The sequence below is a fragment of the Macaca nemestrina genome, chromosome 6 (assembly GCF_043159975.1).
Source record: "Macaca nemestrina isolate mMacNem1 chromosome 6, mMacNem.hap1, whole genome shotgun sequence".
Lineage (NCBI taxonomy): Eukaryota > Metazoa > Chordata > Mammalia > Primates > Cercopithecidae > Macaca > Macaca nemestrina.
In genome coordinates, this window is record NC_092130.1 from 64043538 (window position 1) to 64070974 (window position 27437).

The 27437-nt window shown below is 36.5% G+C and overlaps 1 protein-coding gene across 7 annotated transcripts in view; it reads right to left on the bottom strand.

The window, feature by feature from the left end:
* LOC105500004 (COMM domain containing 10) overlaps positions 1–27437 on the bottom strand; it is a 269943-nt gene that overhangs the window by 92616 nt on the left and 149890 nt on the right. The window contains exon 6 of one of the 7 annotated variants that reach the window (XR_011624764.1): positions 3498–3611. The exons of 5 other annotated variants lie outside the window; for them this stretch is intronic. Coding sequence is in view for 1 of the 2 variants with exons in the window: in XM_071098577.1 (XP_070954678.1) it covers positions 25161–25280 (120 nt within the window). In the remaining variant the exon portion in view is untranslated. Of the gene's footprint in view, positions 1–3497; positions 3612–13807; positions 25281–27437 lie in introns of those variants that run through there. One more of the 7 variants, XM_071098577.1, reaches the window with a different exon arrangement.

The following is a 27437-nucleotide window of genomic DNA, read 5'->3' on the forward strand; positions in this document are numbered from 1 at the left end:
GGGGTAGAGTCAACAACCTATTCAAAGCTAGCTGGGATTTTCCAGTGACAAAAGAAGGAATGTAAGTTCTTTTGGAGCCCTTACTACTCTTCTACTATTCAGAATTGTCCCTAAAATGTTCTCATAGTATGTATTCTTTCTTCTATTCTGTCTCACCAAGAGAATGCTTCCTGGGAATATGGTTCTACTTTCCTTACTTCCAAGAAAATTTGTGTCAAACAGAAATTAGGGAAGCTCTTACAGCTAGCCCATATACCTGTCCTAAGTGAAGAACTCTTGCTTTTATCAAGTTGGATAAATTTCTTTAGAAAACTGCATTTTGCTGTCATCAGGAATCATCCTTAGAAATTGTATGAGGAAAAACTATTTTTAACAGTGAGAAATAATAAACAACTTAAATGTACACAGTGGTATTTATAAAGAGTTCACTATTAAGAGTGGTTGATTTGGAGCAGTGTGAAGAAGAGGCAGGAATGACCCCTAGACCGACCAAAGCCCGCATGCCGCTGCATCCTATGCCCAGCACCTATGTTCTACCACCATCGCAAGAGAAAGACTGAAGGGGATGCTAAAGGAGATAAAGTCAAGGTAAAAGACGAACCACAGAGAAGATCTGTGAGGTTGTCTGCTAAAACTGCTCCTCCAAAGCCAGAGCTCAGGCCTAAAAAGTCCCCTGCCAAGAAGGGAGAGAAGGTACCCAAAGGGAAAAAGGGAAAAGCTGATGCTGGCAAGGAGGGGAAAATGGAGATGTCAAAACAGACCAGGCACAGAAAGCTGAAGGTGCTGGATGGAGATGCCAAGTGAAGTATGTTCATTTTTGATAATTGTACTTCTGGTGACTGTACAGTTTGAAATACAATTTTTATCAAGTTTCATAAAAATGCAGAATTTTGTTTTACTTTTTTTTTAAGCTATACTGTTAGCACACAGAACACTTCATTGTTGTTTTGAGGAGAAGGGGCATACGTCACTAATAGAGTGTCTTCAAAGCTGGATTGATGTGGGGAAAACATATTTCCCTTCTAGTTCTGAGAGACTTCCTCTTGGCTTCCAGGAGGAGGGATTCCCTGACTTTGACACACATGACCACTTTGGCACAAAAGCCTTGTGGTATGGAAAAACAAATTAGTTTTTATGTTCTCTTCTCCCTTTCCACCTTTCAGCATAGACTTAACTCCCTTAAACCCAGACATCTGTTGGGACCTGACCCCCACTCATTGGTTACCAGTGTGTCAGGCAATCTGGACTTTCCAGTGATGCCACTGAGATGGCACCTGTCAAAAGAGCAGTGGCTCCGTTTCTAGATTGTGGATCTTCAGATAAATTCTACCATTTTCATTTCACTTTCTGAAAGTCAGGGTTAGCTTGTGAAAAGTTGTTAAACAACATGCTAAATGTGAAATGTCAACCCTCACTCTAAACTTTGCCTGTTCAGAGCATCAGATGAAGACTTCATTGGATTTTATAGTGGCTTTCTGATTTTCGGTAGTCCATTGAAGAAGGGAGTTTGAAAGTTGTTGTATACTGTTAATGAATGTCTGCCCATGTCCTGCCTGAAATACCATGACTGTTTATGGAAAGTATCTTTAATAAAGCTGGCTACAGTTTGGCATGGAAAAAAAAAAAAAGAGTGGTTGATTTGCACAGTGGGATTGGGGGAACTTTTTTTTCTTCTTTATACTTGTTTGTATTTTCCAAATCTTCCCTAAGGTCATTTATTACTTTTAGAATTTAGAAATCCTTTTATAAAAATATATAAAGTTCTGGTTTTTAATAACTATGTAATGACTATGTCTACTCAAAAGTATCTTCAAAATGACCTATTTAAAAATCTTTCCCCTCAAAATATCCTAATAAATCCTATCATCTTTTTTTGGACTAAAAATATAGTGTAAAAACTGAAGAACAGGTTAAAAAATGTTAAGAAAATTGTAATTTAGAATTGATATGATTAATTTATATACACTTTAGAAATTTCTAGGCTAGGACCGGGTGCGGTGGCTCACGCCTCTATTCCCAGCACTTTGGGAGCTAAGGCAGGTGGATCACGAGGTCAAGAGATCAAGATTATCCTGGTCAACATGGTGAAACTCCATCTCTACTAAAAATACAAAAATAAGCTGGGCGTGGTGGTGTGCACCTGTAGTTCCAGCTACTCGGGAGGCTGAGGCAGGAAAATCACTTGAACCCCAGGGAGGTGGAGGTTGTAGTGAGCAGAGATTGCACCAGTGAACTCCAGCTTGGTGACAGAGCAAGACTGCGTCTCAAACAAACAAACAACAACAACAAAAAAAGAAATTTCTATGCTAGACATGTGTAACATTTGCTGATGACTATAATGTTTGTAATAGTTCTGGTGAAAATATGGGACTTTATACAAAAACATAACCTATTATGAAACTATTTCTGTGAGAACATCATATTTGTTTTATGTTTCTACTGAAAGCACAAGAACCAACTTTCCAGTCCATATAAGTACTGTATACATGTTAAGTGTGATCAGTTTTCCTACTTTCTGTTAACATACATTTAAAAACTCAATCGTCCTCAATGAGAAACCTTCTAATTTGTTGTCTGTTCTTTTTCCAATAATAAAAATCTCGTGTGATGGTTAAAAATATAAATTTTAAAAAAGGATTTCCTTAATGTTAAAAATGTAGGCAAAAATATTGGATACTGGGGTTCTTTTAGGATTAAACCTCTAATCTGCCTAATTGGAGAAAATTATCAGTGTGGTAATGGTCTGGATTGTTTTACTTCAGAACTGTTCCCTTGATATCAAATTCTATAAATGATAAGGCCTTTCCTTTCCCACGAATGGCAACTTTAGAAATTGCTTTTCTATTTTGACCTCTATATTAAGAAGGACAAAAAAAAATTATTTTCCTTCCAGGTATTCAGTATATTTTCCAATATTCATCTCCAAATTTTCTTCACAAAAGCAATGTTTTTTTAAAAGACTCCATATTAATTACAATAAGAAATATTAGAAGTATAATTATAAACAAATGAGAATAAGAGGAAATGCTATTTTTAAATTAAGTACTATATTTATATAAATTATATATATATGTGTATATATATTTTAGATGGAGTCTCGCTCTTTTGCCCAGGCTGGAGTGCAGTGGCATGATCTTGGCTCACTGCAACCTCTGCCTCCGGGTTCAAGCAATTCTTCTGCCTCAGCCTCCTGAGTAGTTGGAACTACAGGCACATGCCACCACGCTTGGCTAATTTTTGTATTTTTAGTAGAGACGGAGTTTCACCATGTTGGCCAGGATGGTCTGGATCTCCTGACCTCGTGATCCACCCACCTTGGTCTCCCAAATTGGTAAAATATTTAATATAATCTTCATGAATTTTTCAAATTTTATAAAAGCTAGATGTAGCAGTAATGACTCCTTCACTAAATGAATTTGACCATACTGCATCAATACTAGCTATAATACTTAAAATACTTTGAAGTATTTTCTTTAATATAAACTTTATGTACTTACATTTGTATTAAATGTTGACTATACAAGTATTCATTTCTTTTTCTTATATTGGATAACACTCAAATTTGATATCCATTTGCAGATTCAAACACTATTTAAAAATGATGCCAATACCTTAAAATGAGAAATAGCAAAAGTATAATTATTATATGTCAATAAAATATATTTTCTTTCAAACTCAACCAATGTGGGTAAAAACTATATTAAGGATTACTTTTTCGTAAAAACAACACGAACTATTAAGAAAAAATGAAAATCCTTCTCTATCTGCATAGAAGACTGTGCAGAAAAGACTTCTAATATCTCAACTGATCTCCAGCCCCATAATTTGTGACTAATAAGTAGGGATGAAGGTATAGAAAATCTGTTTCACTTCACTAACAGGATTATAAAAGAGATCATATTTCTCTAAAATATTATGATAAAAGCTTGCTACACACTGCTTTGATTATAAAAAGAAGAATCACTGCAGGAAACAATGCAGTAGACATTTAACTGGGTATATTTCCTATGTTATGTATACTGAGGTCTGGAGTCCCAAAATTGAGGCCATAATTTAAGTGCAGATAAATGAGGAAATGAAAATACCAATGAAAAGATCAGAGATAAAAAGATGTTTCAATGCAATTAATTTAGCAAATACTGAGCAACCATTTATTGCCTGGTTTTGAAGGTCACATACAACACCTTGAAGAAACTTCTATATGTTTTAGTTTCCTCATCAAAATGGCAATATTATTTAATTCTTATAGTGGTTAAGATGGAATAAGGTAATATATAAAAGTGCCTGTAACAATTAAACATCCAATGAATGACTGTTCATTCTATTATTTTTATTTATTAACATAACCAATGTGCTTCTTTCTTTGGTGACAGAATAAAAAATTTTTGTTTTCAAAAATTTAATTTCCACATTAGCAAAACAGCTTCACATTTGCTCATTAATGTAGTTGGTAAATTTCATGAGAGTGAATACTGTAATTATGAAATTACTCATTGTCTACTTCAAAAACATTAATGAAGATAATAATTATATTTTCTATTTCTTCCCTGCTCATTTACAACTGTGTGGTTCTACTTTCCAAGAAGTTTGCATCCCTTACGCAATACAAAGGTCCAGAAAGCAATAGCTAAAGGTTTAAAGACAAAGTTTGACTCTCAAGTCCAGTTCAGAGAGAATGAAATATTCCCAAACACAATAATCAACCACTGTTTAGGCTACCCTATATAATGCACTACTACTATCTGTGAGCCACAGAGTGGGGGTTCTGTATTTTCATAAAAGCAGGTTTTTCTAAATATGATAAATAAAAATTCAAGCCAAAGTTGTTTTAAAATATTCTATTCCATGAAAAGGACTGAATGTAAAATACAAAAAAATTCATTTTTGTCCCTTTTAACAACAAATTTGGGTATGTAAGTAAAATTTCATAAATCATTCACATTTTATCAATCACATTAACATGGTATTTGTACTAAAATACGAATCACATAAAAAATAACACCATATTATGAAAAGGCCACAATTTTCTGGAAAATAAAAATAAGACTGATAAAAAAATACATGGTATCTACATTTTTCCAGAAGTATATGCAATATAGCGAGGAAATGAGATGGCAAATGGTTACTCAATGTAAAAGACTTCTGAAGAGGTTACAAATCCATTGGTCCTTAACCTTTCATGGGTTATAGACTTGAAAGTACTCACACATGCTTCACAGAAAAAATGTGTGCACATATACACAAAATACGGCAGACAATTTCAGGAGTTTCACAGATCTTCTGAATATAGACCCCACACAGGTTAAGAATCTTTACATAGATCCTTAATATTCAGGGATTATTTTTACCATGACCCAGAGGTCCAGGGTCTATGCTAATTTGTCATTTTTCTAAGACCCACATTTGAATCATACTAACAGAAAGCTGTAAGACTGCTGTTCAGTAACAAGAACTCAACTAGCAAGGGAGCCTAGTATTCACATCTGTGTGAGTCTGGCAACTTTACAACCCATATTAGTGGAAAAATTATTAAGAATTGCTTTAGTGGTAATCATTAACATATTCAGAAGGTCTCTGAACTTCTCATAATAAAAAAGGGAAGACTGTTTTTTCACACCCTAGGACTCCTTGGCAAGTTATATCATAATGGTATTCCCGCAGAAAGCAGACCAATAAAACATGACAAACCAATCAAAAAATAAAGCATATTATCTTTATAGATCATTAACATACTTATTAAATCCCTAACATATTAACTTCCTATCATTGTGTAATTTACAGATATAAAAGATACAGACCCAATCTTCTAAGAGCATTCACTGTTATACACCAGGCTTATACCTGAAAGTACTGACCCCAAAAACCACATGACATAAATTTTATTATGGATACCCCAGAACAAGTAATTATAAGTGTCAGATATATACAGAATATTCCAGTTTCTATAATCATTAAAATTCTAACATAGATATTCTGATAGCCTTCGATGATTGTACTGTTATATACCACTATTATGTTGAAGCAAACCATTAAAAATCCAGCTAGTTTTCTTAAAGTTGGTCTCATAAAATATGATGAATTCATTATTTAATTTCAACAAAATGTCAAGAGTAACTTCATGAAATAGTGTACAGCTTACACGCTTATTTTAAAATCAGAAGTTCTGGGCCGGGCACAGTGGCTCAAGCCTGTAATCCCAGCACTTTGGTAGGCTGAGACGGGCGGATCACGAGGTCAGGAGATCGAGACCATCCTGGCTAACACGGTGAAACCCCGTCTACTAAAAAAATACAAAAAAACTAGCCGAGCAAGGTGGCAGGCGCCTGTAGTCCCAGCTACTCAGGAGGCCGAGGCAGGAGAATGGCGTAAACCCAGAAGGCGGAACTTGCAGTGAGCCGAGATCTGGCCACTGCACTCCAGCCTGGGCGACACAGCGAGACTCCATCTCAAAAAATAACATAACATAACATAACATAACATAACATAACATAACATAACATAACATAACATAACATTACACATAACATAACATAACATAACATAACATAACATAAGAAGTTCTATACATCTATCACCCTGGCCTAGGCCTATCTTTCCACTTTACACCCACATGATCCTCTCTATCCAACTCCCCTTGCATTCTACACACACACACACACACACACACACACACACACACACACAGCATTTCACTACCTTTTGTCATTGGAACCTCATTTCCATTTCTGATCTTCATTCCCCTTGCAGGCCTGCTCTGCAAAAAGCCCCAATCCAGAAAGACAACTATTGGCTTGGATATGTAGATATATTTACTTCTATTCTTCAAAAGATAAAAGGATGCCAGGAGAGAGGATTACTACTTCTACTTTTATAACTTCAGGAGGGAAAAATAGGGTTTCTGGCTTTTCAAACTGTAGTTGTGACTGTATTTTCCCATCAAACCACTGCTACACATGGTTGTTTCACTCTATGGTATTATTTATACTACACTAAGTTACATTACAAACTAAATCAACTTTTGAAAGCTGGAACAGAAACCCAAAGGATATTTATCAAGTTGTGTTCAGGGGAAGGAATTTTGAATTAAAATACTGATGATAATAGTTTATTGTGTATGGTGTGTACAGGGCACCATGGCAAGTAGTTTACATATATTCTCATTTAATCAACACAAAGAAGTAGATATTATCATTACTTGACACATAAGAAAACCAAGGCTCAGAAAGTCCAGAGCTAGAAGTCAAATGTTGTTCTATCTGATCCAAGCCTGTGCTCTGAGCTATCACACTTCATTGTCTTGTATGTATGTTTCAAGTTTTAAATATCATTGTAAAATATAATCTTATTAATATTTCATGAACAGTTGACTGCCTCTGTGAGTATGTGAGTGAGAGTGTGTGTGTGTGTGTGTTTAATGTAGCTGCAAATAGGCATATATTAAACTTGTTTTGACCTTTGGAATCTACTTATTTAAAATTCTCCATCTATTCCAGAAGCAATTAAAAATGCATCTATGTATGTTATTTGGGCATTACTAGAAATTTCTTTATACAAATCCATATTAATGTGCTAATAAGTAACAAATATATACATACAGTCATGCACTGAATAATGATGTTTTGGTCAACGATGAACTGCACATAAAATGGTGGCCCCATAAGATTAAAATAGAACCAAAATTTCCTATGGCCTAGTGATGCTGTAGCCATCATAATGTGGTAGTGCAATCCATTACCTTTTCTATGTTTAAATATACAAATACTTAACATTGTCTTGCAATTGCCTATAGTATTCAGCACAGTAACATGCTGTATAGGTTTATAGTCTTGGAGTAACAGGCTATATGATACAGCATAGGTGTGTAGTAGGCTATACCATCTAGGTTTATGTAAGTATATTCTATGACATTTGTACAGGGATCAGATTGCCTAAAACACATTTCTTAGAATGTATCCCTGTCATTAAGTGATGCACAACTGCATATACATACAAATATATGTACATATACATACACACACACATAAACATAATTTTTTTTAAAATTTATTTATTATTATTATACTTTAAGTTGTAGGGTACATGTGCATAACGTGCAGGTTTGTTACATATGTATACTTGTGCCATGTTGCTGTGCTGCACCCATCAACTCGTCATTTACATCAGGTATAACTCCCAATGCAATCCCTCCCCCCTCCCCCCTCCCCATGATAGGCCCCGGTGTGTGATGTTCCCCTTCCTGAGTCCAAGTGATCTCATTGTTCAGTTCCCACCTATGAGCGAGAACATGCGGTGTTTGGTTTTCTGTTCTTGTGATAGTTTGCTAAGAATGATGGTTTCCAGCTGCATCCATGTCCCTACAAAGGACACAAACTCATCCTTTTTGATGGCTGCGTAGTATTCCATGGTGTATATGTGCCACATTTTCTTAATCCAATCTGTCACTGATGGACATTTGGGTTGATTCCAAGTCTTTGCTATTGTGAATAGTGCTGCAATAAACATACGTGTGCATGTGTCTTTATAGCAGCATAATTTATAATCCTTTGGGTATATACCCAGTAATGGGATGGCTGGGTCATATGGTACATCTAGTTCTAGATCCTTGAGAGATCGCCATACTGTTTTCCATAATGCTTGAACTAGTTTACAATCCCACCAACAGTGTAAAAGTGTTCCTATTTCTCCACATCCTCTCCAGCACCTGTTGTTTCCTGACTTTTTAATGATCGCCATTCTAACTGGTGTGAGATGGTATCTCATTGTGGTTTTGATTTGCATTTCTCTGATGGCCAGTGATGATGAGCATTTTTTCATGTGTCTGTTGGCTGTATGAATGTCTTCTTTTGAGAAATGTCTGTTCATATCCTTTGCCCACTTTTTGATGGGGTTGTTTGTTTTTTTCTTGTAAATTTGTTTGAGTTCTTTGTAGGTTCTGGATATTAGCCCTTTGTCAGATGAGTAGATTGCAAAAATTGTCTCCCATTCTGTAGGTTGCCTGTTCACTCTGATGGTAGTTTCTTTTGCTGTGCAGAAGCTCTTTAGTTTAATGAGATCCCATTTGTCAATTTTGGCTTTTGCTGCCATTGCTTTTGGTGTTTTAGACATGAAGTCTTTGCCCATGCCTATGTCCTGAATGGTACTACCTAGGTTTTCCTCTAGGATTTTTATGGTATTAGGTCTAACATTTAAGTCTCTAATCCATCTTGAATTAATTTTCATATAAGGAGTGAGGAAAGGATCCAGTTTCAGCTTTCTACTTATGGCTAGCCAATTTTCCCAGCACCATTTATTAAATAGGGAATCCTTTCCCCATTTCTTGTTTCTCTCAGGTTTGTCAAAGATCAGATGGCTGTAGATGTGTGGTATTATTTCTGGGGACTCTGTTCTGTTCCATTGGTCTATATCTCTGTTTTGGTACCAGTACCATGCTGTTTTGGTTACTGTAGCCTTGTAGTATAGTTTGAAGTCAGGTAGCGTGATGCCTCCAGCTTTATTCTTTTGACTTAGGATTGTCTTGGAGATGCGGACTCTTTTTTGGTTCCATATGAACTTTAAAGCAGTTTTTTCCAATTCTGTGAAGAAACTCATTGGTAGCTTGATGGGGATGGCATTGAATCTATAAATTACCTTGGGCAGTATGGCCATTTTCACGATATTGATTCTTCCTATCCATGAGCATGGTATGTTCTTCCATTTGTTTGTGTCCTCTTTCATTTCACTGAGCAGTGGTTTGTAGTTCTCCTTGAAGAGGTCCTTTACATCCCTTGTAAGTTGGATTCATAGGTATTTTATTCTCTTTGAAGCAATTGTGAATGGAAGTTCATTCCTGATTTGGCTCTCTGTTTGTCTGTTACTGGTGTATAAGAATGCTTGTGATTTTTGCACATTAATTTTGTATCCTGAGACTTTGCTGAAGTTGCTTATCAGCTTAAGGAGATTTTGGGCTGAGACAATGGGGTTTTCTAAATATACAATCATGTCATCTGCAAACAGGGACAATTTGACTTCTTCTTTTCCTAACTGAATACCCTTGATTTCTTTCTCTTGCCTAATTGCCCTAGCCAGAACTTCCAATACTATGTTGAATAGGAGTGGTGAGAGAGGGCATCCCTGTCTTGTGCCAGTTTTCAAAGGGAATTTTTCCAGTTTTTGTCCATTCAGTATGATATTGGCTGTGGGTTTGTCATAAATAGCTCTTATTATTTTGAGGTACGTTCCATTAATATCGAATTTATTGAGCGTTTTTAGCATGAAGGGCTGTTGAATTTTGTCAAAAAGCCTTTTCTGCATCTATTGAGATAATCATGTGGTTCTTGTCTTTGGTTCTGTTTATATGCTGGATTATGTTTATTGATTTGCGAATGTTGAACCAGCCTTGCATCCCAGGGATGAAGCCCACTTGATCATGGTGGATAAGCTTTTTGATGTGTTGCTGAATCCGGTTTGCCAGTATTTTATTGAGGATTTTTGCATCGATGTTCATCAGGGATATTGGTCTAAAATTCTCTTTTTTTGTTGTGTCTCTGCCAGGCTTTGGTATCAGGATGATGTTGGCCTCATAAAATGAGTTAGGGAGGATTCCCTCTTTTTCTATTGATTGGAATAGTTTCAGAAGGAATGGTACCAACTCCTCCTTGTACCTCTGGTAGAATTCAGCTGTGAATCCATCTGGTCCTGGACTTTTTTTGGTTGGTAGGCTATTAATTATTGCCTCAATTTCAGAGCCTGCTATTGGTCTATTCAGGGATTCAACTTCTTCCTGGTTTAGTCTTGGAAGAGTGTAAGTGTCCAGGAAATTATCCATTTCTTCTAGATTTTCCAGTTTATTTGCGTAGAGGTGTTTATAGTATTCTCTGATAGTAGTTTGTATTTCTGTGGGGTCGGTGGTGATATCCCCTTTATCATTTTTAATTGCGTCGATTTGATTCTTCTCTCTTTTCTTCTTTATTAGTCTTGCTAGTGGTCTGTCAATTTTGTTGATCTTTTCAAAAAACCAACTCCTGGATTCATTGATTTTTTGGAGAGTTTTTTGTGTCTCTATCTCCTTCAGTTCTGCTCTGATCTTAGTTATTTCTTGCCTTCTGCTAGCTTTCGAATGTGTTTGCTCTTGCTTCTCTAGTTCTTTTAATTGCGATGTTAGAGTGTCAATTTTAGATCTTTCCTGCTTTCTCTTGTGGGCATTTAGTGCTATAAATTTCCCTCTACACACTGCTTTAAATGTGTCCCAGAGATTCTGGTATGTTGTATCTTTGTTCTCATTGGTTTCAAAGAACATCTTTATTTCTGCCTTCATTTCGTTATGTACCCAGTAGTCATTCAGGAGCAGGTTGTTCAGTTTCCATGTAGTTGAGCGGTTTTGATTGAGTTTCTTAGTCCTGAGTTCTAGTTTGATTGCACTGTGGTCTGAGAGACAGTTTGTTATAATTTCTGTTCTTGTACATTTGCTGAGGAGTGCTTTACTTCCAATTACGTGGTCGATTTTGGAGTAAGTACGATGTGGTGCTGAACAGAATGTATATTCTGTTGATTTGGGGTGGAGAGTTCTATAGATGTCTATTAGGTCTGCTTACTGCAGAGATGAGTTCAATTCCTGGATATCCTTGTTAACTTTCTGTCTCGTTGATCGGTCTAATGTTGACAGTGGAGTGTTGAAGTCTCCCATTATTATTGTATGGGAGTCTAAGTCTCTTTGTAAGTCTCTAAGGACTTGCTTTATGAATCTGGGTGCTCCTGTATTGGGTGCATATATATTTAGGATAGTTAGCTCTTCCTGTTGAATTGATCTCTTTACCATTATGTAATGGCCTTCTTTGTCTCTTTGGATCTTTGATGGTTTAAAGTCTGTTTTATCAGAGACTAGTATTGCAACCCCTGCTTTTTTTTGTTCTCCATTTGCTTGGTAAATCTTCCTCCATCCCTTTATTTTGAGCCTATGTATGTCTCTGCGTGTGAGATGGGTCTCCTGAATACAGCAGACTGATGGGTCTTGACTCTTGATCCAGTTTGCCAGTCTGTGTCTTTTAATTGGAGCATTTAGTCCATTTACATTTAAGGTTAAGATTGTTATGTGTGAACTTGATCCTGCCATTATGATATTAACTGGTTATTTTGCTCGTTAGTTGATGCAGTTTCTTCCTAGCCTCGATGGTCTTTACATTTTGGCATGTTTTTGCAATGGCTGGTACCGGTTGTTCCTTTCCATGTTTAGTGCTTCCTTCAGTGTCTCTTGTAAGGCAGGCCTAGTGGTGACAAAATCTCTAAGCATTTGCTTATCTGTAAAGGATTTTATTTCTCCTTCACTTATGAAACTTAGTTTGGCTGGATATGAAATTCTGGGTTGAAAATTCTTTTCTTGAAGAATGTTGAATATTGGCCCCCACTCTCTTCTGGCTTGGAGAGTTTCTGCTGAGAGATCTGCTGTTAGTCTGATGGGCTTCCCTTTGTGGGTAACCCGACCTTTCTCTCTGGCTGCCCTTAAGATTTTTTCCTTCATTTCAACTTTGGTGAATCTGGCAATTATGTGTCTTGGAGTTGCTCTTCTCGAGGAGTATCTTTGTGGCGTTCTCTGTATTTCCTGGATTTGAATGTTGGCCTGCCCTACTAGGTTGGGGAAGTTCTCCTGGATGATATCCTGAAGAGTGTTTTCCAACTTGGTTCCATTTTCCCCCTCACTTTCAGGCACCCCAATCAGACGTAGATTTGGTCTTTTTACATAATCCCATACTTCTTGCAGGCTTTGTGCATGTCTTTTTCTTCTTTTTTCTTTTGGTTTCTCTTCTCGCTTCATTTCATTCATTTGATCCTCAATCGCTGATACTCTTTCTTCCAGTTGATCGGGTCGGTTACTGAAGCTTGTGCATTTGTCACCTATTTCTCATGTCATGGTTTTCATCTCTGTCATTTCGTTTAGGACCTTCTCTGCATTAATTACTCTAGCCATCAATTCTTCCACTTTTTTTTCAAGATTTTTAGTTTCTTTGCGCTGGGTACGTAATTCCTCCTTTAGCTCTTCAAAATTTGATGGACTGAAGCCTTCTTCTCTCATCTCGTCAAAGTCATTCTCCGTCCAGCTTTGATCCGTTGCTGGCGATGAGCTGCGCTCCTTTGCCGGGGGAGATGCGCTCTTATTTTTTGAATTTCCAGCTTTTCTGCCCTGCTTTTCCCCCATCTTTGTGGTTTTATCTGCCTCTCGTCTTTGATGATGGTGATGTACTGATGGGGTTTTGGTGTAGGTGTCCTTCCTGTTTGATAGTTTTCCTTCTAACAGTCAGGACCCTCAGCTGTAGGTCTGTTGGAGATTGCTTGAGGTCCACTCCAGACCCTGTTTGCCTGGGTATCAGCAGCAGAGGCTGCAGAAGATAGAATATTTCTGAACAGCGAGTGTACCTGTCTGATTCTTGCTTTGGAAGCTTCCTCTCAGGGGTGTACTCCTCCCTGTGAGGTGTGGGGTATCAGACTGCCCCTAGTGGGGGATGTCTCCCAGTTAGGCTACTCAGGGGTCAGGGACCCACTTGAGCAGGGAGTCTGTCCCTTCTCAGATCTCAACCTCCGTGTTGGGAGATCCACTGCTCTCTTCAAAGCTGTCAGACAGAGTCGTTTGCGTCTGCAGAGGTGTCTGCTGCGTTTGTTTAGTTTACTGTGCCCTGTCCCCAGAGGTGGAGTCTACAGAGACAGGCAGGTTTCCTTGAGCTGCTGTGAGCTCCACCCAGTTCGAGCTTCCCAGCAGCTTTGTTTACCTACTTAAGCCTCAGCAATGGCAGGCGCCCCTCCCCCAGCCTCGCTGCTGCCTTGCCGGTAGATCACAGACTGCTGCGCTAGCAATGAGGAAGGCTCCGTGGGTGTGGGACCCTCCCGGCCAGGTGTGGGATATGATCTCCTGGTGTGCCTGTTTGCTTAAAGCGCAGTATTGGGGTGGGAGTTACCCGATTTTCCAGGTGTTGTGTCTCAGTTCCCCTGGCTAGGAAAAGGGACTCCCTTCCCCCTTGCGCTTCCCAGGTGAGGCAATGCCTCGCCCTGCTTCAGCTCTCGCTGGTCGGGCTGCAGCAGCTGACCAGCACCTATCATCCGGCACTCCGCAGTGAGATGAACCCAGTACCTCAGTTGAAAATGCAGAAATCACCGGTCTTCTGTGTCGCTCGCGCTGGGAGTTGGAGACTGGAGCTGCTCCTATTCGGCCATCTTGCTCCGCCCCCCCACATAAACATAATTATACAGAGATACAACCATCTCTTATTGGTTCAATTTATCTGAAGAACTCTAACCTAATGAATCCATTGTAATTTTGCCCAAAATTTAGCAACATTTAAATTATTAACAAAATATACCAAGCATTGATAAAAAGCTAAAATAGTATTAAATATAATAATAATTCCAAATATTAAGTCACCTTCCTCAATTCTGTTCTTGTAACTATGTGTTATTATTATCTTTTCTAGAGGAATAATAATAATATTAGACAAAGTAAAAAAAGTTTTTAAGAAAATTACCTGCTTGCTTCTACTTTTAATGTACCATGTGAGAGAAAAATAAGTTCTTTACCTACGATGAATGATTGTGAAAAGAAAAATCCCAACACTATAAACACTTGGACGAGATCGTATAGTAAATAAGTAAAACCTGGTTTTGAAATAAGGTGGCAGAGATAAACGTAGTAAGAAGTAGTTGCATTTAGCATATAACCCGAAAGTAGAGATGACAGGATTTGTTGACAGACTGTACGTGGAATATAAACACACAGATCACCACAGACTATTCATAAATGCTTACTAGATAAATAACAATGTCTAATGGTAAGTTTGTAATGTGATCTATTACTTTTCAACAAATACACCCTAATTTACTGAGCAGTTTTCAAAATACTTATCTTATTCTCTATATTACTTAGATTGTATTTCACAGCTTCCTCTGCTGTCATCCCTACCATTAATGACTTTTAAAATATAATTATTCATCTTCCAAGGAAAAAGATCTATAAACACACATATAAACACATTAGTATGCCTGTATATGTGTGCTTGTGTGCATATATATATATGTATATATACACACATAATTTTAATAGCGCAAAATGCTTAAGTTTAACAAAATACGTAACTGCTATGGTTTGTCTCCTCAAAAACTCACGTTGAAATTTAACTGCCATTGCAAATGTATTAAGAGGTGGGACCTTGAGGAGGTGATTAGTTCATGTGACTACTACCCTTATGAATGGATTAAGACTGTTATTGCAGGAGTGAGTTAGTTATCATGGAAGTGGGTAGTTATAAAAAGAATAAGTTTGGCCCCGATTTTTTCTCTGTCTCCTAAGCACAACTCCTCTTCATGTGATGCTTTCTGCCACATAATGATGCAGCAAGACAGCCCTTATCAGATGCCAGAATCCTGCTGTCAGACTTCTCAGCCTTCAGAATTATGGGTCAAATAAATCTTTTTTCTTTACAAATTACCCAGTGTGTAGTATTATTATTGCACCAGAATAGAGTAACTATATAAAATGTTTTTTAAAAATAAGATGTCACCATTTTTGTGAATGAATAGCTAACAATATCTTAAAGAAGATTGCTAAATAGATCTGTACAAAAAAAATTTAAATATATATAAAAACATATTTAAGTGATGCATGGAGAAAATTAACTGAAAATATTTTAACAAGCATGCTATGACTTCAGATAACACTGAATTCCTTGCTACTAACCGCTATTGAATTTTATATGTTGGCTTTTTTTCTTAGTGTTTTAAGACCATTTAACTAGGAGGCAGAAGCATCGGTTCAGTTCAGTAGTACCACACATACTAGCCATATGAATAAACAAATAAGTCTTTTTAACTCTCCTGGTCTATTACTTCCTGCACAAAACAAGACTAACAGTAATACTTGCAAGGTACTTCTTTAGAACTAAAAATCATACAGAATATTCTGAGCTTTGGGTTTATCTGCCAAGAAACACTATTTTGAAATTAGTACTAACTACAGATTTCATGCACCAAACTGGCAATTACGTTGTTAGTGGTCAGTTAAGATAATCTTTTCTGTTGTAAAACAGTGAAACTATTAAGTGCCAAATTTACAAAGCCTGAATCAGTAACTAGAAAATATTATATTTAATACCTTGTTTTTATAAAGGTCAGGGGAAAACAAAATTAAAGTTAAAATTTCCACAGAATTATAGAAAAAATTATTAAATTAGTCAAAGTACAGCATATGATGTGCAAACCACAAACAAAAAGAAAAAAAAAGTTGATCTAATCATATCGCTTTGAAAGGCTTTCGGGTAAGACTTAGAAAAAGTGGAATAGCCATGGAAGAGGAATCAAATTAGTACACCAAGAACAAAGAAAAGAGAGACAGAATCTGGCAAATAAATAAAAAAATAAAAGTAAAAATTTAGAAAATCACCACTCACAACAAAAGATTTTCCCAATGTTTGATCTAACAAACAAACTACAATTACAATGGATAAACGGTACCTGCATCCCATAAATACACAGCTATAACTGTGTAAAAGTTTAAGTATCACCACTCCTATTCAACATAGTGTTGGAAGTTCTGGCCAGGGCAATCAGGCAGGAGAAATAAATAAACGGTATTCAATTAGGAAAAGAGGAAGTCAAATTGTCCCTCTTTGCAGATGACATGACTGTATATTTAGAAAACCCCATCATCTCAGCCCAAAATCTCCTTAAGCTGATAAGCAATTTCAGCAAAGTCTCAGGATACAAAATCAATGTGCAAAAATCACAAGCATTCTTATACACCAGTAACAGACAAACAGAGAGCCAAATCAGGAATGAACTCCCATATACAATAGCTTCAAAGAATAAAATACCTAGGAATCCGACTTACAAGAGATGTGAAGGACCTCTTCAAGGAGAACTTGGAGAACTACAAACCACTCCTCAATGAAATAAAAGAGGACACAAACAAATGGAAGAACATACCATGCTCATGGATAGGAACAATCAATATCGTGAAAATGGCCATACTGCCCAAGGTAATTTATAGATTCAATACCATCCCCATCAAGTTACCAATTACTTTCTTCACAGAATTGGAAAAAACTACTTTAAAGTTCATATGGAACCAAAAAAGAGCCCGCACTGCCAAGACAATCCTAAGCCAAAAGAATAAAACTGGAGGCATCACGCTACCTGACTTCAAACTATACTACAAGGCTACAGTAACCAAAACAGCATGGTACTGGTACCAAAACAGAGATATAGACCAATGGAACAGAACAGAGGTCTCAGAAATAATACCACACATCTACAGCCATCTGATCTTTGACAAACCTGAGAAAAACAAGAAATGGGGAAAGGATTCCCTATTTAATAAATCGTGCTAGGAAAATTGGCTAGCTATATGTAGAAAGCAGAAACTGGATCCTTTCCTTGCACCTTATACAAAAATTAATTCAAGATGGATTAAAGACTTACATGTTAGACCTAAAACCATAAAAACCTTAGAGGAAAACCTAGGTAATACCATTCAGGACATAGGCATGGGCAAGGACTTCATGTCTAAAACACCAAAACCAATGGCAATAAAAGCCAAAATGGACAAATGGGATCTAATTAAAGAACTTCTGCACAGCAAAAGAAACTATCATTAGAGTGACAGGCAACCTATGGAATGGGAGTAAATTTTTGCAATCTACTCATCTGACAAAGGACTCATACCCAGAACCTACAAAGAACTCAAACAAATTTACAAGAAAAACAAAAATAACCCCATCAAAAAGTGGGCAAAGGATATGAATAGACACTTCTCAAAAGATATTTACGCAGCCAACAGACACATGAAAAAATGCTCATCATCACTGGCCATCAGACAAATGCAAACAAAACCACAATGAGATACCATCTCACACCAGTTAGAATGGCAATAATTAAAAAGTTAGGAACAACAGATGCTGGAGAGGATGTGGAGAAACAGGAACACTTTTACAGTGTTCGTGGGAGTGTAAACTAGTTCAACCATTGTGGAAGACAGTGTGGCGATTCCTCAAGGATCTAGAACTAGAAATACCATTTGATCCAGCCATTCTATTACTGGGTATATACCCAAAGGATTATCAATCATGCTGCTATAAAGACACATGCACACATATGTTTACTGTGGCACTTTTCACAACAGCATAGACTTGGAACCAATCCGAATGTCCATCAATGACAGACTGGATTAAGAAAATGTGGCACATATATACAATGGAATACCATGCAGCCATAAAAATGGATGAGTTCATGTCCTTTGTAGGGAAATGGATGAAGCTGGAAACCACCATTCTCAGCAAACTAAAGCAAAGACAAAAACAAAAAACAAAAAAACCAAACACCGCATGTTCTCACTCATAGGTGGGAATTGAACAATGAGAACACCTGGACACAGGAAGGGGAACATCACACACTGGGGCCTGTTGTGGGGTGGGGGGAGGGATAGCATTACGAGATATACCTAATGTAAATAGTGAGTTAATGGGTGCAGCACACCAACATGGTACATGTATACATATGTAACAAACCTGCACGTTGTGCACATGTACCCTAGAACTTAAAGTATATATTAAAAAAAAATAATAAAAGAGGTAACCCTTACAAAGCATTCAACAGAAATTTGTATGCTTCTACAACCAAAAGATAAAATAACAGGAAACTGTTCAGACTTCCCTGTTTGTTCTCAATCAGAGAAAACTTAGTAAAAAAGCAAAATGAGAAAAAATATGTGGTCACCTCTATCTCTACTCACACAGTGAAAAAAGAAAGCTTGTGTTCACCTCCACTGAAATTACTTTTATGTATTTCAATTATTAAATACTTAAGGTGTAAATGTCACATAGACCAAGGTAGATTACTATGGTCCCTATCCTTCTAAGAACTTAAAATTATAAACAAAGGGATTACAAAGAGTCAGAACTCAAATAAATAATCCACATTACCAACATGTACAAGGAGGAAATAACTGTTCATTACTGCACAGTGCATAACGAGGAGTCGTGGCTGCTTCATGTATAGGAATGGCTAGCCAGGAGATATGAAATGAGAAAGCTTCCAAGAAGTGATGGACTTACAGGAGGTTTTTTGGTGTGGGGAGGTGAACAGAGGGTATTCCAAAGGCTACACAGGACTTGGAAAAGGCTCCAAAAGTGCAATAAAATGTTTATAACTGACTACGGCTGGTCAAATCACTTTTACAATATGGTTAGAGATACTAATCTGTATGTTCCCTTTTCTAACATTAGTGCTAAATGTGTTACTTGGATTGTTTAACCTATACATTCTCTTATTTAAGGTAGAGTTATATTTATTTCAGCAAGAAGGAAACTGAAACAAATAATGAAGTGACTTGTTCAACTTAACTAGTAAGCAGTACAACCACAACCAAGAATAGAACCTAGGCAATGCAATTCAGGAGCCCATGTTCTTACCTACCATCTCTACTAAACTGCAACTGCATAATAGCAGGAATATGAAGGTCTCTCATTCCCAGAGGTTTACACAATGTCCCGCCCATAGCAGACTCTCATTAAATAACAGCCAAAAGAAAGAATGGGAGGCAATGTTAAAGGTTGGCAGTGTGATAGAGAGAAAATACTGATTTTTGGCTGGGCATGGTGGCTCACACCTGTAATCCCAGCACTTTGCGGGGCTGAGGCAGGTAGATCACTGGGAGTTAGAGACTAGCCTGGCCAATGTGGTGAAACCTCATCTCTACTAAAAATACAAAAATTGGCTGGGTGTGGTGGTGCACGCCTGGGGTCCCAGCTACTTGGGAGGCTGAGGCATAAGAATTGCTTGAACCTGGGAGGCGGAGGTTGCAGTGAGCCCAGATCATACCACTGCACTCCAGCTTGGGTGACAGAGTGAGACTTTGTCTCAAGAAAAAAAAAAAAAAAAATGCTGAAATACTGATTTCTTTCCCATCTCTGATACTGCAATATTCTGAAACCAGTTGAGACAAACTGATGAATAAAAGAGAACATCAATATTATCTTTGTATAACTTCTTGAAGGACCAAAAAGAATAATCTAGAAAGTAAGAGATCTCTCACTATACTCATGTACTTCTCTAAGACAGGGAATTACTCATTTCAGTGGTTCACAACTTAGATATACAGATTCATCTAAACTATTAGTAATAAAACAAAATGCAATTCGTATCAATATAAAACAAGCTATTGGACATTTATAACTCCTAAAACTTAAATGCCTATATGCTTATTTCAAAATCATGGGAGTAAAAAAAAGCAAGTATTCTAGATTGAATATAACACACATCGTGATATAATAATTATAATTAATAGAGAAATTTACCTGATTCAAATAATTCAGTTCAAGAAGGGAAAAAACATATGAAAAGTACTTCTGATTCTCTCAAATGTTCACTAACCTTAGTTCTTAAAAAAATAAAAAAGCCTATTAAAATAGCAAAAGAAAAAAACTAGATTGTATCTTTGAAGTTTTTTTCATACAACATTTCTATTTACAATTTTTTGAGGAGATGGAGAGAGAAGAGCTGTTGCTTCCTCATGCCTACCAATCCAACAGAATGGGGTTCTCAAAGGAAATTAAACTGAATATCCCACACTGGCTGGAATATGTATCTGATTTTAAAATCTGCCAAAAAGGTTTGCTTATTGCAGTTTATTTTCCATAGAGTACATATGAATTTTATTTTTATTTCATCAATGATATTCTCCAAGAATATTCTCCCTCCTTTAAATATGTGAACAACTGTCTCCAATTTCTTTCTTTCTTCAAATACATGAACAACTGTCTCTAATTCCTTCCCTTTTCCTTTCCCTTTCTTTCCTTTCCTTTCTTTCTTTTTTTTTTTTTTTTTTTTTGAGATGGAGTTTCACTCTTGTTGCCCAAGATGGAGTGCAAATGGCACTATCTCGACTCACTGCAACCTCTGCCTCCTGGATTCAAGCAATTATCCTGCCTCAGCCTCCCGAGTAGCTGGGATTACAGGCATGCACCACCACACCCGGTTGACTTTTTTGCATTTTTAATACAAATGGGGTTTTACCATGTTAGTCAGGCTGGTCTTGAACTCCTGACTTCAGGTGATCTGCCCACCTTGGCCTCCCAAAGTGCTGGGATTACAGGCATGAGCCACCGTGCCTGACCACTGTCTCCAATTTCTATGCTTTTCCAGTGCTAGAAATAAATGATAAATGTGCATATGGGTTTATATACCCATGAGAAAAATGGAAACTGCTGTTTCAACTCTAAGGCTACTCAATGGAACAAACAGATTAGGAAATGTAAACAGTTCTACTGGCCTAAAATCCATAATAAATTTGTAGAAATTTCCTTCATGACTTTTGTGAAATACACAATCATACCCTACCATAAATTAAATATGAAGCTCCTTGGGAGCTGATGTCCCAAACGTTTGATTTGAAGATATTTCAGCAATGAGCTAATAATTTCAGAAAACAATTTTCAGAATTAAGTATGATGAAATTTTATTCAATTTTGTTTCTAAAGTGCTCTTTTACTTCCAGACACTATCATACAAATGATACACGTAAATTAACAAAGGAGGAAAAAGAATCAGTGGAAATGATTCCAAGTGTTTTAGGGAAATAAGAAACACTGAGAATAATATAAAGCAAATATGTAACTGAAAGTATCAAGAAAATAAAGTAAAAATCAAATAGATGCTAAAATATGTTTAAATTAAAAATACGCAAGTGTTCTTAACACCTATGATGTGAAGCTGAAAGGAACTGTTATAACAACTTATTTCTTAAAAGGAGCCATCTTGACCTCATTTTTTAATTTTATATTTTTCCAAGGTATGAAATAGAATGCTATTTAGAAAGGAGCATACAGATACACATAAAACATATACACAAAAAAACACGCATGCACGTGTCTATATGTGTACATACACAGAGATCTAAAGGCATATGTGTGTATATATATGCATGTATGTGTATATGTGCATATGTATATGAGGTAGTTTTCAATAAATCCTGTAACTGAAAGGAAGGCTAGAAAAGTCAGCTAATAAAACAGATTACTAGAAACTTCCTCCAGGTAAAGAATGATTACTGCTTTTAGATGACGGTAAAAATTCAGTAACACCAGACGCTAATACAGGTAGTATACTCATTAAGATTTAATGTACTTTTCTCTTTCAACAACTAAATATGGAGGGACTGCAGGGAATTGTTTTTTATTGCTAGGAAAATCATATAATGGTCAGAAAAGTGAAAATAAATGTCCGTGAAAAATTCTGCTTGCTTTCATTTGTTTAAGGAATGCTTTCACTTATGAAGAGGTTCCTTCCTCTCTTTCATTTAGAATTTAAAATTTATATTTTTGATATTAGTGCTTTCAGAGTTAAGGTGTTTTTGGACAAACCAGATAATGACCATTTAGGAATCTATGTTTAAAGGAATAAAACAAAGAGCGGCTGGAGCTTGGCAGTCATTTTATTAGTTTGATTTAGCAGCATCTAACAGAGATGGCAAGTTTAGCTACCAAATTCACAAAACAAACAGAAGGTTTACCACGGGAGGTAGAGAGTGATCAGACTATATCCTCTAGTTACTCTTCCAGTAAAACAGCATGTGTTGTCTAAAATTGTGATGGGAACCTGGGAGCTCATCAAAAAAACTGAGCTCTAGTTAAACGTCTTCTTTAGTACCGTATACCACGACCTCCACAGTAAATAAAAGGTTCTCATGCAGACATCCATTGTATGATCAAATATTAATATTAAAATGGAGTATAATGTTAAACTTGCAATTATGGTGCTGAATTTGTATTAAGCTTATTAAGTTTCAATGAATGATTTTTTGTTTGCATCTTATTATTGATTTTAACATATTCTGTAAATCAAAATAAAGGGGAAAGGCAGATTGGTGCTTCAGTTATACTTCTGGCTGTAACACAGAGGAAGATTATACTATTAGATATTTCCTCCTCAAAAATGGCAGATAATCTTCTTAATATTCAGTACCATCAGGAACCAGAACTAAAAGGAAAATTATTAAAGAAGGTTAAAAAAAAAAAAAGGAGGGGGGAGGGAGAAAACATCTAAATGAATATGGTATTAGAAACAATAACTTAAGCCTTGCTGTAATATTTCCCTATATGAACCCTTCATACCACCTTTCAGAAAAGTGGAATTTAGTGACATAGAAAGATAATTTAATTGGGAGTCCAAATATTTAGATTCTATTCCCACCTGTGTCACTAGCAGGATGTGTAACTTTGGATAAATTAAAAACCTTACTTTGTTTCACCGACTTAAAACCCAACCACAACTAACCACAACTTATTATTCTCTTTAATGCTTCAGTGTAGTCCATGTCAGTCTGTGACATTCAGCTGGGATTTCTGGTTTCTGGTCTGGCATGTAAGAAACTTCGAAGTCACCATTTCATCCTAACAACAAATAAAAATCTCAACTAACTGAAAAATCAACAATTCTTCTTGGATCTATGAGAGAAGTAAAGTCATAGGGTAAACCATTGCCCCCCAGATTGGAGAGACAGATATAAATACAGAGAATTATAACTTATTGGAGTAGAAACCCAGAAGCAGAATCCTCCATGGGAACTAGTGCCAGTGTAAGAAAACTTAAACAGCAATTAACTGCTGGAGTCAGTGTGGACAACTGTAAAAACTGAAAAATGCAGGAGCCTCCATAAGGAGGCGCCTCACTTCTGTTGAGTTTAACCTCCAGAAGCCTGATCTGGTTCTCACAGTGAATACCGGAGAAAAATCCACTCGTGCTTCCAGCAAAGGAAAGGACACACCATATTTTAAATATGCCAGATCATTCTGTTCTTCTCACCAAGGTCAATCCACAGAGGAAACTATTTAAACAGAGCTTAACCTATTGGAGTTCTACAGAGCCTAACTGACTTACAGGAAGGAAAATATCCAACTCCAGTTGGCACTAGCCTTCCAGGTGGGAGACAGAAAATAGCCAACTCCAGCTCACTCTAGCCATCTGTCCAACTGGAGAAGGGATGAAAACACTGAGAAGCACTTGTGAAGTTCACAGTCAAGAGGCACAGGCTTGCTAAAAAACTGATACTTAATCATACGACAATAGAACACTTCTCTTCTCCCAACATAAAAACACAGTTTGAAGAGGACAGAAGGAGCATCAGAACCAAACACAGCTATGGCAGGGATGTTGGAATTATAAGACCAGGAATTTAAAACAACTGTGATTAATATGCTAAGGGCTCTAAGGGATAAAGAAGACAGCAATAACAGATGAGAAGTACAAGCAGAGAGATCTAAGAAAGAACCAAAAGAAATGCTAGAGACCAAAAATACTGTAACAGAAATCAAGAATGCCGTTGAATGGACAAAACTCAGGAAACAACCTCTGAGTTTGAAAATATCTCAAAAGAAAACTTCAAAACTGAAATGCAAAGACAAAAAAAAAAAAAAAACCCACAACACAACAACAACAACAACAACAACAACAAAAACAAAACCCAGGAGGAAATGTGGGACAACTACAAAAAGTATAACATATGTGTGATAAAAATTCTAGAAGAAAGAGAAAAGAACAGAAAAAAACGTAAAGCAATAATGACTAAAAATGTCCTCAGGTTAATGTCAGATATGAAACCACAAATCCATGGAGCTCACAGAGCACCAAACGAGGTAAATGCCAAAGAAACTACACTTAAGGATATCATATTCAAATTACAGAATATCAAAGATAAAGACCAATCCTGAAAGACGCCAGAGTGGGGGAAAAAAAAATCTTACAGAGGAGCAAAGATTATTACATCCAATTTTTCCTCAGAAACAGTGCAAGCAAAAAGGGTGGAGCGATGGGTACAAAAATATACATGTAGAAAAAATGAGTAAGACCTACTGTTTGATGGCATAACAAGGAGACCACAGTCAATAATAATTTAATTGTGCATTTAAAAATAACTAAAATAATATAATTGGATTATCTGTAACACAAGGGATAAATGCTTTGAGAGGAAAGATACCCCATTCTCCACGATGTGATTATTACACATTGCATGCTTGTATCAAAACATCACAAGTTCCCCATAAATATATACACCTACTATGTATCCACAAATATTAAAAACACAAAAAGAGTGGAGTAAAATATTTAGTGTTGAGGAAAAAACCCACCACCCTAAAATTCTGTGCCCTTTGAAATTACCCTTTAAAAGTGAAGAAGAAAGCCAGGCATGGTGCCACATACCTGTAATCCCAGATACTTGGGAGGATCGCTTGAGCCCAGGAGTTGAAGACCAACCTGGGCAGCATGACGAGACCCTGTTTATTTTAAAAAGTGAAGGAGAAATAAATATCCTCTCAGGCAAATAAAAATCAAGAAAATTTTAGGCTAGTGGACCTGCCTCACAAGAAATGGTTTCTAAAGTTCTTTAGAAAGATTTTTTTTTTGTTTTTTGTTTGTTTTTTTTTTAGGTGAAGACAAATGTTTTATTTTGGGAATGATGCAGAAACTGGTATCAAAATTGACTTGAGGTAAATAATCAGTTAGAATTTGTGGAAACCTGAGGAAGTCATATGCACAGAATGAAAACTGGATTTGATGTTAAGGAAAGATGTATGTTCATTTGCACAGACACCCTTAAGATTATATGTGGCTATAGAGGGAAATGTGGCTATAATCTTAAGGATGAGTTTTTGGTGGCATCCACTGAAAAGACGTAAAAAGTAGGAGAGTAACTTGAGTGCATAGGCGAAGTATGTCAAGACCTCAAGGGAGGAGGTAGTTTGAAGAATTTATTAGGTGATCAACAGCCTCTAATGTTGCAATAGGTGTTTATTCATACAGAGTAAGATAAGAGATAGAAAGACAGCAAAGCAAAGAACATGCAGGGATGTGCCTTGTAATTTTTACACTATGACTTTAAAGGAGATAGGTCAGAAACTCACATCCACATAAAGAGGGAGCATTAGGGAAAGAACACATAAAGGCAAAATAACTTTTTTTCATTCTTAATTGATCTAACAGATCCAAATCATTATTATTTTGAACAAACAGACTTTTTAGATACAATATCAAAGATACAGTCCATAAGAGAAAGGAGTGACAAGCTGGACTTCATTAAGTTAAAAACAAAAAATCTATACTGGGGAAGACACTGTTAAGAGAATAAAAAAGACAAGCCAAAGATGACTGGGAGAGAATATCTGTAAATGACATGTCCGATATAAAGGAACGTTATCCAAAATATATAAAGAACTCTCAAAACTCAACAATAAGAAAACAACACAGCTTAAAAGTGAGCCAAAGACCTAAACAGATACCTCATCAAAGAAGTTACACAGATGCCAAATAAATATATAAAAACATACTCCACACCGTATGTCAGTAGAGAAATCCAAATTAAAACAAAAATGAGAAACTACTACATACTTACTAAAACAGCCAAAATCTAGAACATTGACACTACCAAATGCTGGTGAGGATGTGGAGCAACAAGAACCCTCATTTCATTGTTATTGGAAATGCAAAATGATACAACCACCTTGGAAGACAGTTTGGTAGTTTCTCACAAAACTAAACATGCTGTTACCATACAATCCAGCAAACATGTTCCTTGGTATTTATCCAAAGGAGTTGAAGACTTACATGTATACAAAAATTTGCACATGGAAGGTACAGCAGCTTTATTTATACTTAGCAAAACTTAGAAGCAATCAAGATGTCCTTCAGTAGGTGAATGAATAAACTGTGGTACCTTCAGACAAGAGATTATTTAGTACTAAAAATAAATGAGCTATCAATGCATGAAAAGACACAGAGAAACCTTAAATGCATACTACTAAGTGAAAGCAGCAAATCTGAAAAGACTTCATACTGTAGGATCCCAGCTATATGACATTTCTGAAAATGCGAAACAGGAGTGTAGAGGATTTTCAGTGTAGTAGAAATTATGCTATATAGTACTACAATGGTGGATATATTGTCATTACACACTTGTTCAAATCCATGAAATGTATGATACCAAAAGTGAACCCATATATTAACTGGGGTCTTCAGTGATAATTATATAGGTTCTTCCATTGTGACAAACATATCACTCTAATGGGGGATACTGATAATTGGATAGGCTATGCACGTATAGGGGAAAGGAATATATGGGACATCTCTATACCTTCCTATCAGTTTTACTGTTAACCTAACACTACTCTAAAAAATAAAGTCTATTATTTTTTAATAAATAAGGTATGGTCATTCTATTAAAAATGACTTCCATAACAACCAATTATGTCAATACAATGTTTGCAATTCTTTATAGTATTAGGCGAAGTCAAGAGACTCGCTTCTAAAGGTGAACACTTATAAAAGGCATACAGAAAGGGAAAAACCAAAATGTACTTAAAAATTAAGCTCTGTCTTCAGCTGTAACTAATATTAAGGTCTTTCTGCTTAAGGGTACGTACATTCCTGAGTATAAC